Source organism: Silene latifolia, chromosome X (assembly GCF_048544455.1).
Source record: "Silene latifolia isolate original U9 population chromosome X, ASM4854445v1, whole genome shotgun sequence".
Lineage (NCBI taxonomy): Eukaryota > Viridiplantae > Streptophyta > Magnoliopsida > Caryophyllales > Caryophyllaceae > Silene > Silene latifolia.
Window position 1 is genome coordinate 244,650,637 of NC_133537.1, and position 15,521 is coordinate 244,666,157.

The 15,521-nt window shown below is 34.8% G+C and overlaps 3 protein-coding genes across 3 annotated transcripts; all 3 read right to left on the reverse strand.

Moving 5' to 3' along the window:
* Positions 1-247: 247 nt before the first annotated feature.
* On the reverse strand, positions 248-6,292 carry LOC141623880 (uncharacterized). The gene is made up of 9 exons (XM_074440039.1): positions 6,131-6,292; positions 4,324-5,059; positions 3,036-4,234; positions 2,653-2,894; positions 2,333-2,542; positions 2,152-2,244; positions 1,963-2,065; positions 1,452-1,871; positions 248-490 (listed from the first exon to the last, which is right to left on the reverse strand). Exons 3-7 carry the CDS (start codon positions 3,493-3,495, stop codon positions 1,973-1,975), a joined length of 1,098 nt encoding a protein of 365 aa, XP_074296140.1. The 5' UTR covers positions 3,496-4,234; positions 4,324-5,059; positions 6,131-6,292; the 3' UTR covers positions 248-490; positions 1,452-1,871; positions 1,963-1,972.
* Positions 6,293-6,323: 31 nt separating this feature from the next.
* On the reverse strand, positions 6,324-8,632 carry LOC141623881 (uncharacterized). The gene is made up of 3 exons (XM_074440040.1): positions 7,695-8,632; positions 7,321-7,620; positions 6,324-7,240 (listed from the first exon to the last, which is right to left on the reverse strand). The coding sequence occupies exons 1-3, from the start codon at positions 8,138-8,140 to the stop codon at positions 7,138-7,140; spliced, it is 849 nt and encodes a 282-aa protein (XP_074296141.1). The 5' UTR covers positions 8,141-8,632; the 3' UTR covers positions 6,324-7,137.
* LOC141619866 (uncharacterized) lies at positions 8,519-10,081 on the reverse strand. The gene has a single exon (XM_074436889.1). It carries the CDS (start codon positions 10,079-10,081, stop codon positions 8,519-8,521), a length of 1,563 nt encoding a protein of 520 aa, XP_074292990.1.
* Positions 10,082-15,521: the final 5,440 nt, after the last annotated feature.

Genomic DNA, 15,521 nt, shown 5'->3' on the forward strand with positions numbered 1-15,521 from the left:
TATGCGTCAATAATAAAAACTATGCTTTTAAGTGTTATTCTATGGCATAATTACGACGCCAAAATTATATATTCATGACGCTTTTAGGCGTCATTTGTTAAATTTCTGTATAACAAAATTGTATGCATCAATTTTGTTTTACTCATACATCACGATATATATTTAATCAAAGTCCTTGCACTATTATCGACCAGGGTCGTCGTATAATATTGTAACAAAACCTCATAATTAATAATAACCAAGAAAATTAGAAAAAACTCATATAATAATTAATTAGTAGCTAGTTACTACAATTATTATATTATTCAACCATGCCAAAATAAAAAGTGTTGAGTAAACTTAATCCAAAATACATATTAAAACTCAAGTTATCAAATGGTACTAGAACAAAAAATCTCTTGATAAAATAATTCGACGCGATAGTTGTAGTAGCAGATAACATTCCATCTCATTATTCCGGCGCGACTTGACCATCCGAAGAATCTGAAACCTACAAATTTCAAATGAGCGTGTCGATTTAGTATTAGGTAATAATTCAGTTTCAGTTTAGTTCACAAAAAGTACAATGATCATCCTAACATAAATGTAATGAAACTGCGAAGCAACATTAGCTAAACATTAACATTAATAGTAGCAACATAAGTGTACAGCTTAAAGATGACAATTCTTTTCTTGATTCGAATTTTTTTCCAAAGAATGACAAATTTGAAGGTCTTAGGATTTTAATCTGGATTGTAGGAGAGCCTTTTTGCTCCGATTGCACTCAGGTAAGCAAATAAGGAGAACTATACCCTTCCTTTACCTCCATCCAAAAAGTATTACTCAAAGTAGCTGGGTATCCAAAATAGATGATAAAACAGTTGGCAAAATACTCGCTGAATAAGACCATATATGTAATACACTTGCCAGGGCAGCATCAGCTACTATTGAACTAACCATAACAAAATTCTATCGCTGTTGCTATGCTGATGTTCACGAAACGAAAGCCGCCTTTACACACAACAGAGAACAAAACCAGGGAGTCAAATTGCCACTGCTTGAGGCCATAGTTTTTACTGAACGAAATGCTACAAAAAGGTTTCTTGTTCTTTAATCAGAATGCAGGAAGAAGCCAAAGCTGGCTTCATGCTCTAATACTACAAGTAAGCTTGTAATGACTACTATATCACTGAAGGCGTAGAGAAAACCACGACACCTATGAGAGGTGACTATTATCTACATTTCCGGGTACTCCTAGGAAGGTTGTAGAATTTCTTAGGTATCAGTGTATCACGATAGTATCTGTGAGCTATATACTGACAGAGAACATTGTATCAGTATCAGACCATATTTCAGTATACCATTCTAAGCAGTGAAATTTCAATTGTAGCATCATGACCCTACCTAGTAGCAATGGACTTCACAGATGGATACACACATGGTGATAGAACAGTGAAACAAGTAAAAAGTACTTGTGTATTAGTTGCATGTATGATATTCTTTGCAAGGTTTATGTCCTCAGTTGATGTTGTTCCGGTGCTTAGAACATCCAGGACTTTCTTCAGCAAGTCTTGATTCGTATTATGCATCTTCATTATATCTTGATTTTGCTTGACCAGCCCTTTATTTAACTCGGTCAAATCAGCCACTTTTTTCTCCATATTCTGTAATTTTAACCCGTCACTTTCACCATTATGGAACTTCTCTTTCCTTAATATACTACGAACACCAAATACATCACTTTGTTTCACACCAAATCCATAACCAACGGGAAGATTGGGGATTTCTCCCCCGTACATTAGCTTGTTGAAAGCTTCATTCTCAATTTGTACACGAGGCTTTGTACTTGAATATATTTCAATTTCTGTCTGAACATTAGCATCTGCATCATCCTATACTCAACAAAATTAAAAGTATAAAGCTCATTAAAGCAACATTTTCAAGGAAGATATATCAAGCAACATCACAAGTTTTTATGTTTACCAAAAAGTCTTCAGTTACTGTCTTTGACAAACATTCCGTCTTTCTTTTGATGAGTACTCCTAAACATTTCCGATACACTTGGTTCCCTATTATTTCTCTCCTCCTGTAACATAATATCAACAAGATGATATGGCTAAATATACTAACAAGTTTAATGTATAGATGTGTTAAATTTAGATGAAGTCATACAAAAGAAGCTCGTATATTAGCATAGCTTTTAGCTCCGGATGTATGAACATGATTTTGAAGTGCACGTGCTTCCTTTCCACAATCCGAATACCTCTGCATCAAAATTAAAATCATAAATAATTATAAATCAGTCACATACGTGGCTAAGTACACCATTATGTCACCATTCTTTGCTATATACCTGTCCCTTTCCGTACCAATAATCAACCAAATCAATCCAGCTGTCATGAGGATGTCCAGAAGGCGCCAATTGGTATATCTGTTCTTTCGTCAATGTTGTAGGTTTGAAAAGCTTCTTCTTTAAGGAATGTCTATATAGTCTCAAGCTTTTACCCGTGCGCTTCAAAATTCCTTGGTCGTAGCAATCACCATTGGGTATAACAAAACGGGACTTGGAAGAAAAAAAAAATAAAGAAATTATAGTAAAGCACATTAAATTTGAACCTGCACTAACCAATTTGTAAAAAGAGATCAACTTTATAGATTACGAGAAATTCTTACTCGAATCAACTTAACAATCTCAACTTTGAAGTGTTCTTTGACATGACGCCAATTTGTTTCTCTAATTGGACAAAACTGCTCCTGTTTTGCAACATCCCCAATAAATTTTACAAGAATATGCCCCCCTTTTTTCAGCGGTTGGTAAAACTCATTAAAAGTGACAAAGTACTTCACGCCGTTAGCATGCTGAACATCATTAGGGTGGATTAAGTGACTGACCAAATCGTAATTTCCATCAGCATCTACAAAAAAAATGCAGACTAAAAGTATCAAAATAAAACGCAAAAAAAAAAAATGCACTAAAAGTATCAAAATAAAACGCAAACTAAAAGTGACTCGAAGGTAGTATTTATAAAAGCACACTAAAAGCTGGAGAACCTTACCTATTGTTACAACATCCTCGTTCTCGTCAAATTCTACTTCATCCGGCCATTCAGGCATTAAATTACGACGTGTGGACTTGAACAGTTCTCGGACATTATTGGATGTAGTTTGTTGACCATTCTCTAAACTGGAAGTCTCTTTGGGTGCATTTGGTAATTCTTGATCCTTTGGGATCACTTCCACATCATCAGAGAGGTTGTTTTGATGACTACGTCTGAGATCACATGTTTGAGAAGAATGAGTGGATGGAGGCAGAGAACAACTTGAGATACGTGCCTTGTTATTACGAGTGCATGGAGGCAAAGAAGCATCATGTGTCCGAGGGCCAGCAAAGGACCGGATATCAACTGATGGGGAGGCAGTTGACTTCTTTTTGTGAAGCATCTTTGGATCAGATTCCTTGCATGATGGGTTCCTTTTCTCAAAGTCTTTCTCGAGTGAGGATCTCCGCTGTCCCATTACTGAAATCTTAGTGTTTGATGTTTCAGTTACCGGATTTCTCCAGATGGGTGATACTTGATCCTTTGTTCTCAATTCTACATCATTAGAATGACTTTTGGAAAATTTATTCTCACGGTTGAGCCGAGGATCACACGTCTGAGAAGGAGAATGTGTCTAAGGGCAAGCAACAGACTGAATATTAAATGTTGGTGAAGCGGTAGACTGCTTATTGTGAAGTATCATGGACTCAGGTTCCTGTGATGAGTTCCTTTTTTCAAAATCTTTATCGAACGAGGATCTCTGCCGTCCCATTGCTGAAATCTTCCTCTTTGATGCTTCAGTCACATGATTTCTCCAAATAGGTGATTCTTGATCCTTAGGGCTCACTTCTATAGGCAGAGAATTACCATTAATTTGAGGATATGTAGCAGACCGGAGGTTATGCTGTTGAAAATTTTGTCGAGCGAGGATTTCTGGCATCCGAGTATTGAGAACTTCATACTCGATGCTTGAGTTTTAGCATTTCTCCAAATGGGTACACTTTTTGTGGTTTTAAGAAGTGAGCTTTCATTGATATTACAAGGGGAATCACTACTAAATCCATTATGTGGTATGGATGGGTTGACTTTGTTAGCTAGCATAACCTTTGTACTGGCGTTCTGCTGTTTTTGAATAATTAGGTTTTGACTCAAAAATTTGTTGCTGCCAAGTTGGGGTTTACCAATAGGAGGTTTAAATGGTGCCCATCTCACATCAGCTGCACCAATCAGAACAAGATAATAATACCCATGAGAAACAAGAGAAACAATCACAAGACAAAACAGATCGAGTTTAAGAGAAGCTTACCGCAAGTAGTTCTTCCAGCAGCATTACCGGTGCTCTTGCTAAGCTCATGACCCCCTATAATATATTATAGAAAACAAAGGCCTTTAGGATTCACAGAAAATAAAGAGTGTTACGTTACTCGTTCCTTGTGTTGGTCCTATCGAGTTTTTTGGAATTTTATTTAAATTAATTTATATGCATTCTTAGTTTCATAAAGTGGGATTGTGTTATTATGCCATGTATAGAAACCGTTGTAGCAAGTAATAAGTAAAAAAGAGGAAGAAAGTGGAAGATGAAGAGATACGAAAGACATAGAATGAAAAAAAAAACCCGAAAATCTTGAAAATGTAATGAGTTAAGAGGATAGAAACCGTTGTAGCAAGTAATAAGTAAAAAAGACTATTTAAAGACGACGGAGTTGAAAAGTGGATAACCAAACATGTGAAAATTGTAATAATTCAACCTACATAATTTTAGTACACATAAGCTTATAACAAAAGAATATTGAAATATTATAGTACACATCAATATTCATGGCATTATTTAAGATGAAGCTGAAACGAGGAGAAGGCTAGCGGTCATCCCAGCAGAGGATACCAGGATACCTGTGAAAAGTTACATTATTTAAGATACCTCATAAGCTTAGACTGCACAATTACTTCCACCAACTTAACTAATATCATTTAGAATATACAATTAGTAGAGCCCTTCGGCCAGCCTTGTCCATCAGCCAAGTCGCTATCCCAGTAGCAACCACCTGTTTTTATCGTTACCACAAATGCTTGAGAATGTTGATCATTACATACTGACTAGCCTAGCTGACCTCTAGTCAACCAAACTCCTCATCAACCAAGCCCATCGTTTCTCATCAACCAAACTCCTCTTAATTCTATTCTATTTGCTAAATATAATCATGCACACACTTGCACTACTCTTCTTCTACTACATGTCAGATACAACAAACATAAGTTTGACTTCTACTTGATTAATTAGGGTTAATAACGTGCATTGATTCTTGTGTATGTTCACGCTTCAATGTTGATGTTAATGATTATTTTAAAAGCTTGATACAACATAAACAATATCAATTAATAGGATGGATTAATTAAACATAAATAGTATGAAGACTTTATTTTAAAGACGACGGAGTTGAAAAGTGGATGACCAAACATTTGACTTACTACCCTAGCACGAAATAATGCTTATTTCCGAAAAAATTACCTTATATGAGAAACCAATACATCAACCATCACCCACCCATCTGCTACTTCCCAACAAACTTTAAGTCTACACATTTAGATGAACCATTTCAATTTCCCCAATTAAACGAACAACAAAAAAAGATGCAAATCCAATTACAAAAATCCCAATTTAATTCAAACCTATGAATAAGGGAAAAAACTAGATGCAATAAAGGAATAACCAAATTATAATGTTTTCTATGTACTTGTAATGATCGGCAAGGAAAGAAAAATCAACTAAATTCCATAAAAACCAAGACCAACTAAAGCAAGTTTAAAAAAGAGGTGTTCCCACAAACTTTCTGCCAAAGGAGTTTGCCCATACATCAAAACTCAGAAGCAGGCACAATCCAGTTTGCCAAATTCCAAAAAAAAGGAGATTATTCAATGCAATATAGAAATCGGGACAATGCAATAGAAGATACTTTATGGCTAAATATACTAAGTACAACATTTTAAACTAATTTTTTGGGCAGTACAACATTATAAAGGAGGAGACACATGAAAATTTTGACAAAAAAAAAAAAAGATAGTGGTGAATTAGTAAAAAGACCAAATTGTAACGTGTGTATGATAAAAGAAATTACCCCTTCCAAGGTCATCGGCATCATTCATGACATTGTCTGTCAATGTAGTCGTCGACGAAACTGGTACATTGGAAGTCAGCTTCTTCACCACTTGGGTTTCATCATCTTCTGCCATCAATGCTCTTGTTCTTTTGCTTCGATAACTCATGGTTGATCAAAGTGATCCTTAAAGTGATCCTTGATATATCCTTCAAAAAAATGAACAGATAATTAGTGCACTTTTATCCCGAGTAGAAAATCAAAACAAATCAGAGAATTAGATAGAAACTTGGCAGAAAACAAATAAAAGTATAATAGATCAGCACAACACATAATTGACTTATCATTATAGGGGCAACATATGACCCATCACTTCAGGGGTAACATATATAAAACCTTCCGCTTAAATGAAAAGAATACAAGACGCAAAATAAAAAACAGCACAAGTGTTCAAAATAACAACGTAATATTAAATCTCGCCAGTATCAAACAAATCTCTCGGCTTATTCCTAATCACGTGTAACCATCCTTTTTGCATCTCATCTTCAACAAAAAATACTTGTTTTGCTTGAGATGAGAAGATAAAAGGATCATCACACAAATTTCGACCAGTGTGCATCAACTTGGAAAAGTTCACAAAGACACTACTCTTGTCTTCATTAGTCTTTATCCCTTTATATATGTCTACCCAATCACAACGAAACAGTACAACTTTGAATGTTCCAAAATAATGCAGCTCATAAATTTCTTTAAGCTTTCCATAATATGTTTCCCCGTCAGCTTCTACCATAATTCCAGAATTCTGCGTTTTTCTATGCCGCTCACGATCAACCGTCTGAAATTTATACCCATTGATTAGAAAATCAGTCATTTTTGTACCATAATTACTTAAACCACCAGCTAAGGTTTTCCGTAGTTGGCCTTCTTTAGTGCTTGCATCTAACTTTTGCACCTAAAATAATAACACTTACATTAAATTTGTTGATAGAGAAGTTATGTTAATGTTCAATATTTTAAATAAAAAGGAGCTAAACCTGAATTTGAAGCCACTCTCCAAATTCAATGATGATCCACTCATTTTCATTGTAGCTACTAGAGTGACATCCTTGCCGCTTTTGGTAAAGGAAATCACTTCAAAGTAGAAAAATTAGTAACTTAAGTGAAAGTGTTGGAAAAAGGCTAATTATTCATAACTATAGATGATTACTTACTCAAGGACAACTTTCAACTCATCACAATGAAGTAAAATATAACGATGGGCTTGTTTTATACTCTTATCATCTACTCGTACTTTTTCCTTCATCCCAATCACTCGACCACCGGAGTTGTACAAGTACAGGTCCATGTCTGGAATTCCATCATCATTTCTTTTTGATCTATTAAATATGGTTTCAACACCTTCAAGATACCTCGAACAAAATGTGATGGTCTCCTCTAACATGAACCCTTCAGCAATTGATCCCTCAGGTTGAGCTTTATTTCCCACATATGATTTTAAGTGAGCTAAATACCTTTATAAAAACAAACATTAACTCCAAAAAAAATAAAAATCAACATTTAAAACATTGAAGGTTTAAGTATTAACCTTTCGATCGGGTACATCCATCTATATTGAACTGGCCCTCCAAGCTTGGCCTCCTCTACTAAGTGAATTAGTAGGTGAACCATAATTGTAAAGAAAGTCGGAAGAAACTCTATTTCCATCCGACAAAGAATAAGTATGATTTTTGACTGAAGAGCATCCAACTCACCGTGATCAAGAGTTGTTGAGCACAAACATTTGAAAAAATAAGATATGTCCCCGAGTAACTCAATGACTCCAGTGGCCTTGGATGCTCTAAGTGCTACAGGAAGGATATCTTGCATCAAGACATGATTGTCATGACTCTTAAGATTATAAAGCTTTCGTTGTTTCATATTCACACATCTAGAGATATTAGAGCCATATCCATCGGGATATCTAATCGTCTGTAGCACTTTTAAAAATCTCTCTTTTTCCTTGTTAGACATAGAGTACGAAGCTGGAGGCATGTACGGATCCTAATTTGGTCGTTCTTGCAGCCATAAGTGTTCCTTTATGCCCAACTTGTTGAGATCTTTTCTAGCATTCTCATTATCTCTACTTTTATCCATATCCAAAAGTGTTCCTAAGATATTGTCGCACACATTTTTTTCAATGTGCATAACATCTAGATTGTGTCATAGTGGATTGAACTCCCAGTATGGCAATTAAAAAAAAAACACTCTTCTTATTCCACAAATTACATTCATCCTCCTTGTTATGGTCATTTCTAACAAGATTAGTTGACACACCAATCTCTCGAGCCCTCTTTTTTCGTTTTTGTCGCGTTTTTGACTTACCATAAATATAGTTAATACTTTGTTGCTGCCTAAAAACATCAGGCCCACTTACTGCTTTAGGAGCAGTACCATTCTCGATTGTTCCATCAAACAAATTGCCTTCAAAACGATAATGATGATCCTCATCCAACCACTTTCTATGACCAACATAACAAATTTTGCCCCCAAACCTACCATAATTTGTTGAATGAGTGCATTAGGACAGACATCATAACCCATAGTACTCCATCCAGATAACATAGCATATGCTGGAAAGTCATTGATATTACTATGCAATGCTGCTCTTAATTTAAAAACATTCCCCTCGTAAGCATCAAAAGTATCAATTCCTTCCCATAACAATTTCAACTCATGAAGTAAGGGTTGCATGTACACATCAATATCAATGACAGGACTAGTTTTACCAGGAATGATACATGACAGTAAAAATGATGAGGGTTTCATGCATAGCCGAGGTGGTAAGTTGTAGGGTATCAAAATAATTGGCCAAGTACTATATGTGGTATTCATCAAACGATAAGGGTTAAAACCATCAGTCGCCAAAGCTAACCTAACATTTCGAGGATCGGATGAAAATTGAGGATAACGATAATCAAATTCTTCCCAAGCAAGCCCATCAGCAGGGTGCCTAAGTTTTCCATCTTTCACACGACTTTCATGGTGCCACCTCATGTCTTGTGCTGTTTTAGGCGACGCGTATAATCTTTGTAGTCTAGGAATTAAAGGAAAATATCTCATTACCTTGGCAGCGTCTCCTTTCTTTAGGTGCCCTTTTTCTTTTTCATTGTTATTGCCTACTTGACTTCTGGTTTTTTTCCATCTTGAAGTGTGGCATTTATGACACTCTTCTTTTTGTGAGAATTCCCCCCAATACAACATGCAATTAAATGGACAAGCATGAATCTTTTCATATCCAAGACCCAAATCATTGATAATCTTCTTTCTCTCGTAATAAGTTGATGGGAACACTTTAATTTGTGGAAATGCTTCCAATATTAGTTCAAGTAGTTTATTGAATGACTCATTAGACCAATGAAACATACATTTGATGTCAAACAAATGCAGTAGAAATGCCAATTTTGAGAAAGTTTGACAACCATCATAAAGTTCTTCTTCTACAGCTAATAACAATCTTTTATGTTTTTCATTTTCCTCAATGTTGTTTTTTCTTGGGCTTTGAATGTAGTCATCATACTCATCATCAGTTTCCATATTATCATCATCATTAGACTCATCACTACAACTAGACTGAATTTCTTCAGCAGGATGATTATGATTATCAGTAACCCATGCTTCATTTAATAAACCTTCCATATCATCACGACCCACAAGAGACCCTACGCTGCTGCTCCCCGCCTCAAAACCGTGCATATGATCAAAAATATCCCCATTACCATGCCATATCCAATTTGTATATCTTTGATAAAAACCTTTAAATAAAATATGTTCCTCTACTTCCTTTAATGTCAACCAACAACGTAGTTTACAGGTTTTACAGGGACACTTAGTCTTTCCTTCCAGGAGATTTTCTTTAGCTAACTCAAGAAATTTCAAACACCCATCTATGTATTTATCATGATCATTTGGCAATTTTATCCAACTAGTATCCATGTCTACACAAAATAAGATCAAAAGTTCATAACTATTAAAATTATATATTCATGTATAGAGCATAATACAATTCAAAAATAACCAACTTAGTTAAAATTTACAAGAGAAAAAAAGTACGAGATAATAAAAGAACACACGCCTGAAGAAAATTAGAAGAAATAAAACACGAAAGGAAACAGCTGCTTAATAACAACAGTAAAAGCAAGAGAATATTTAAAAAAAATGTGAAAAGAACCAGCAGCGTATTCAGAAGGCAGAGGAGAAGAATTCTTTTTTTTAAAAAAAAAAGTGAAAACAGAGCAGAAGAGAAAGAGAAAAACAAAGGAAAGATAATAAAAGAAGATGGAAGAGAAGCAGAGGTTGAAGAGGAGTAACTTCAGTACAAAGTTGGAAGAGAAGCAGAGGTTGAAGAGGAGTAACTTCAGCTGCTTCCTTCGTATTTTTTCAGAATTGTTTTTGGGTTTTATTCCTTTTTGTTGGCCTAATAAATTCTGATTGTCACAGCTCGGAGATAGCACTAAACTACTCTTCATAAGATCACATTCTTGCTGATAGAGGTCACTATTACTAAATGATAAATGCCGGCTATATTTTTCATTACATGAATCCATTTTCATATTTTAGATTGCACCTGAATGACTCAATTTTTGATAAGGGTGTAACAATTAATTTACCCTTATTAAAACAAACATAAAATATGAGATGGAAATTTTGCAGCGGTCATGATTATTAGGATGATTATGAAGACATTAGATAGAAGACAGATAAATATGCAGCTGCTATGCAAGGCTTTAACTACCATTTAGGAGCAAGAAAGCTGTCCTATCCAGGGAGGTTGGTTCTAGTTAAGGCAGTTCTGAATACTCTCCACGGGCATCTATTTTCATCATTCTAAAGGCATTAAATTCTACCTATTGTTATAACACTAAATGCTACTGAAACGCTTAAGCTAAGTGTCTGCATGAATTATAAGTTCATATCCCATCAGAGTAAACATAAACCTACTGATATGCTCAAATAAGGAACACGTAAACCGCAAATTTATATTCTCAAATTAAATTATAAGATGTTAATTTCCCATCAGATGAATTAGTAATATAATTGATAAAAGTTTTTAAGGACACGAGTGATCAAGTAAAGATTAGAAACAATACAAAATAGATTAAAATAATGGGTTGCAAGAGTATTCAACAGAAAACAAATATAAATTACTGAACTATTTCAAGAAGTCGGATTCTCACCTGCAAATTTTGGCTGAAGCGGTTAATCTGATCCTTCTTATCAACTCCCGGATAAAATTCACTCTCAACTGTATGAAAAAAAAAAGAAACAAACTAATAAATAATTGAATCGATTACTAATTTGTTTCAGCCGTGCTTTTAAAAAAAAATCACCACCATCAATATCAACTTATGCAAATGAACATGGATTACGAGTAACAAACAATGAGCTAATGAAGTGGATGTCAACTTGTTTACCTATTAAATTATCGAGGACTAGGACCGCTAGTACTAATAATAACCTAGATTCGCTCAGTTTTATGCACAAAAAGGAAACAAACATTTGAATTGATTACTTGTTCATTTTAGCCATACTTAAAAAAAATACACTGAACTGCATATGACACCTTATAATATAAATCAAAAAAATTTACAAAGAATTATTCAGAGTAAACCTACAAATACTGGCCTGCCCCTAACCCAAATACCTTGTATCAGACAACAATCAAACCCAAACCGAATAAAATCAAGAATCCTTAAATCAAAATTGATCCGAGAGAGATGAAGATAGCCTGAACTATGTTGGACCTGATATTGACCAAATCTCAAACGACCTGACTTGACACAACCCGAGCCAAAAATGATTCGTTTGAGATTGATTAATAAAATTACCCAAAATTGAACTAAGCTGACCCAAAACCGAACTAATTTGATACTGACCAAATCTCAAACTATGACTCGTTTACTTAAAAACGACAAGCATTTTAATAGACACAACCTGAACTAGCCTGACCCAAAATTGTATAGCATATCAGAATTAACCTAATAGTGGACTTACCCAACCTGTACCCAAACCAAAAAAAAACTATCTCAGGTAGAAGTTAAATAAAGAGCTATCATTCATTTCCCACTGCATTCCTTGCCCTATTAACGATCAAAATTTTAGCTCAAAATAAGCAGCCAAACTACTAATCTGATGACAATTCCTAAATAACCAACCAGTATTCGACAACGAAGAACAATTATTATTACTCCTGCTACTAGAAGCTTGATTATCGTTAATCAAAAAATAATTATACTCCATCCTACCAAATCACAATATCAAAACGGGCTTAAAAAAGCTAACACTACCATCAAAATCCAAACTATACAAAGACCTAAAAAAACCAAATTAGAATTAACAAGAGAAGTATTGGAATCAGAAATACTTTAAATGCATCTCTTCAGGATTTCTTTCTGTGTAGGACATTGTTCTATCCGTTGAATGCATATACGAAAAGCTATCTCAAAAATAATAGTAATAAGTATATCCGTTACTACCCATATCTACATTTACCGTCTATAACTGAGCATCAAGGTGGTAGTAACAGAAATGGAGTTGTCATTAAGTCAAACGTATTTGAGGCAAAAAAAGCTCCTTTGCCTCGAGCTAAATAATGTCCACCTTTTTGTTTAAAAAATGTGGTCACCATCCATAAGGTAATAAACTCCTGAAGGTGTGTCGGTGGTGCAATTCAACAACAATAAACTGATAAAATGAGATATTAAGTATATCCCATTAAAATCTTGGCCAAGTTTGTTACTACACAGGAAAATGCATCGGTCAGCATAGTTGAAATAAGGTACTGTCTAAATATTTTGAAACTCAGTTTTCGATTTCTGCTCCTTAATCACGCCGCCTTTCTCATCTAAAAAATACTCGTATATAGCAACTAGTGGTCATTCAAATCATAGTAAAGGGTAAATACATATATAAACTAGTCCTTAATATAGTTTGGGTGAGACACACCAACCAAGTATAAAATGGATTTGCAATAAATTTTCTCTTGTGACTCCCTATGATTGAGAAATTAGTCCAATCCGGCTTAATATAAATCCAATTACTATTTTACGCCCACCACTACTCTTGTATTATGTTACCCTTACCCAAATGCCACAGTCACAGTCACCAGTCACTATTTTAGCAATTTAAACCAGGGAGAAAATAAACTTGTGCACATCAATGTGAGACAGCTTGAGACTATTTGAGAGTACATCATTCAAGTTTTCAAACATAGACTAACTAAAGCCTTTTTCACATTTGCTAACATTTTGTCTTAAACATGTGCACAAAATGGTTGCAGCCTTATTGAAAACTTAATTCCAATCCATCATCCATCAACAATAACACATTCAACCAGTAGTTGTTGTAATTGATGAAGTAGTACTCTCGTGTTAAAGCAACAAATTTATGCACTTCCTAACTATTCTACTGCGTAAATCCATAATACATTTGAGAATCAACTTCAACAAGTGCAACCCGAATTCAAGCAAGTAACAGTATGCAGTTATGCACTTCCTATAAATTGCCATATCGTTGGCAATCAGCTTTCCCAAATTCCCATTCCGACTAAATCACAATTAGTCCATTAACACAACTACTGCTACAACAACAAAGCTTTAATCCCAAAATTATTTGCGGCCAACTAACATGAATCATCATTCGAACTACATGATCCCCTACCATGTAATTACCTTACAGTAAACAGCATACACTCACCAGCTCAAGAACAACATTAACAGCATAATCCTTCTATAAATACCAATAAATAAGTCAAATAACCCGAATTCATCAGATAGTACTTGATATCAAATTATACCAAAATCTAATTCAACACCGTATGACAGTAATAACATATGTAGTACTTTGTCGTTCAACGAAACTAAATAAATTGATGATGAAGAATAAACAAACCTTTGTCTTAATTTGTAACTGGAGATGAATGAATCCCAATTGAATCGATTATTGCTATGAATGAATTTCAATTGAATCGACTCCTGCTATGAATGAATCCCCAATTTTTGTTTTGATGAGCGAGTAGTTAAATGATTAATGAGTTGTTGAATCGATTAGATTGAGCAGTGACGTTGGTTTGTCGATTTCATGGAAAAAAATGGGAGATGTAGTTGATTAAATTAGCTAGGGTTTTTTTAATGGGAATGGGACATCAGAACTGATAGAGAAGAAGAACGCGAGCGGTGGGATTGAATTGTTTATTTGGACTGATTTTTAATTTTTTAATTTTTTAATAACATTGAAATTGCGCTCAAATTTTCTAATGTATAACTGTATAAGTGGTTTTTAAAGCAATGCCGTCATAAGGCGTCATAAAGTGAAGGAAGGTGAATTATGTGGTCGATGCTTTGTTAAAGTATCAATGGTAAAGCATCAAAAATGCAAGGGATTTGTTGTAGTGAAATCAAATCCAAACTTCCTCAAAACACAATCAAATTACTCCTTCATCAACAAAAAGGCAACAAAACAACAAAATCCTCAAAAATTGAATCGATTTTCTAGGGTTTCAAAGCAAAATTCGAAAAACCCAAAATTGATTAGGGATTCATTGAAGCTTAAGGATACTAGAAGCATTCAAGCAAAACTTTGGTTGTTGATACATTCTTAACAAGGAGAAGAACAATGGCAAGGACTAAAGGTGGAAACAAGGCATCCCCAAGATCAAATCTTTCAAAGAGGCAACAAGCTCTTCAAGCTTCAAAGGCTATGGTGGTAAAAAAAAAGTAAGAGTGGAAATTCAAGAGGTTCCTACTCCTATGGTGGAAGGTACCACTCCTATTCCGGTTATTGAGAAATTACAATAATATCCGGAGGTAACTTTCACAACCGATTCTTATATGAAAGCCTTTATATCTCTTGCTAAGAAAACAATTTTGCCCACCAAGTTTATTTGTTAAGATGCTTGCTAAATTGGGTGTTCTTGAGAGGACCAGGAACATTTTCGAGTCTATGAAATTACTTACCATCTTTGAGATGAAAGAATTGACTTACCCCTCCCTTACTATGGATTTTATAAGCTCATTGAAGGTAACTAATGTCTTGAACTTGAAAAGTGTTGAATTCTGCCTAGAAAATAAGGATAGAAAGATGACTTTGGAAGAGTTTGGGAAAGTGTTTTGTCTTGAAGAGCATTCCCATTATGATAAGAAACCCTTAAAATATGATCCCGCACCATTATGGAAAGCAATCACCAGATGAAAATTTGAGTCTTACCATGAGTGTCGTGCCCTTTATGTCCACCATCCGGGTATAAGAGTATGGCATAAGGTTGTTGGGAACACTTTGATCGCAAGAAAGGGTACTAATCATTTTACCGAACTCGACTTTGTCTACTTGGAAACAACCATGAATGTTAATAAGAAGTTCACCAAAGAATACAACATCC

Coding starts and splice junctions, on each gene's coding strand:
- LOC141623880 (XM_074440039.1), bottom strand. CDS start 3,495: ATGGGACAGCGGAGATCCTCACTCGAGAAAGACTTTGAGAAAAGGAAC. Junction 2,895..3,035: donor CGAGGATGTTGTAACAATAG/GTAAGGTTCTCC, acceptor TTTTTTTTGTAG/ATGCTGATGGAAATTACGAT. Junction 2,066..2,151: donor CTAATATACGAGCTTCTTTT/GTATGACTTCAT, acceptor ATTATGTTACAG/GAGGAGAGAAATAATAGGGA.
- LOC141623881 (XM_074440040.1), bottom strand. CDS start 8,140: ATGCCTCCAGCTTCGTACTCTATGTCTAACAAGGAAAAAGAGAGATTT. Junction 7,621..7,694: donor TGGATGTACCCGATCGAAAG/GTTAATACTTAA, acceptor GTTTTTATAAAG/GTATTTAGCTCACTTAAAAT. Junction 7,241..7,320: donor GAGTTGAAAGTTGTCCTTGA/GTAAGTAATCAT, acceptor TCTACTTTGAAG/TGATTTCCTTTACCAAAAGC.
- LOC141619866 (XM_074436889.1), bottom strand. CDS start 10,081: ATGGATACTAGTTGGATAAAATTGCCAAATGATCATGATAAATACATA.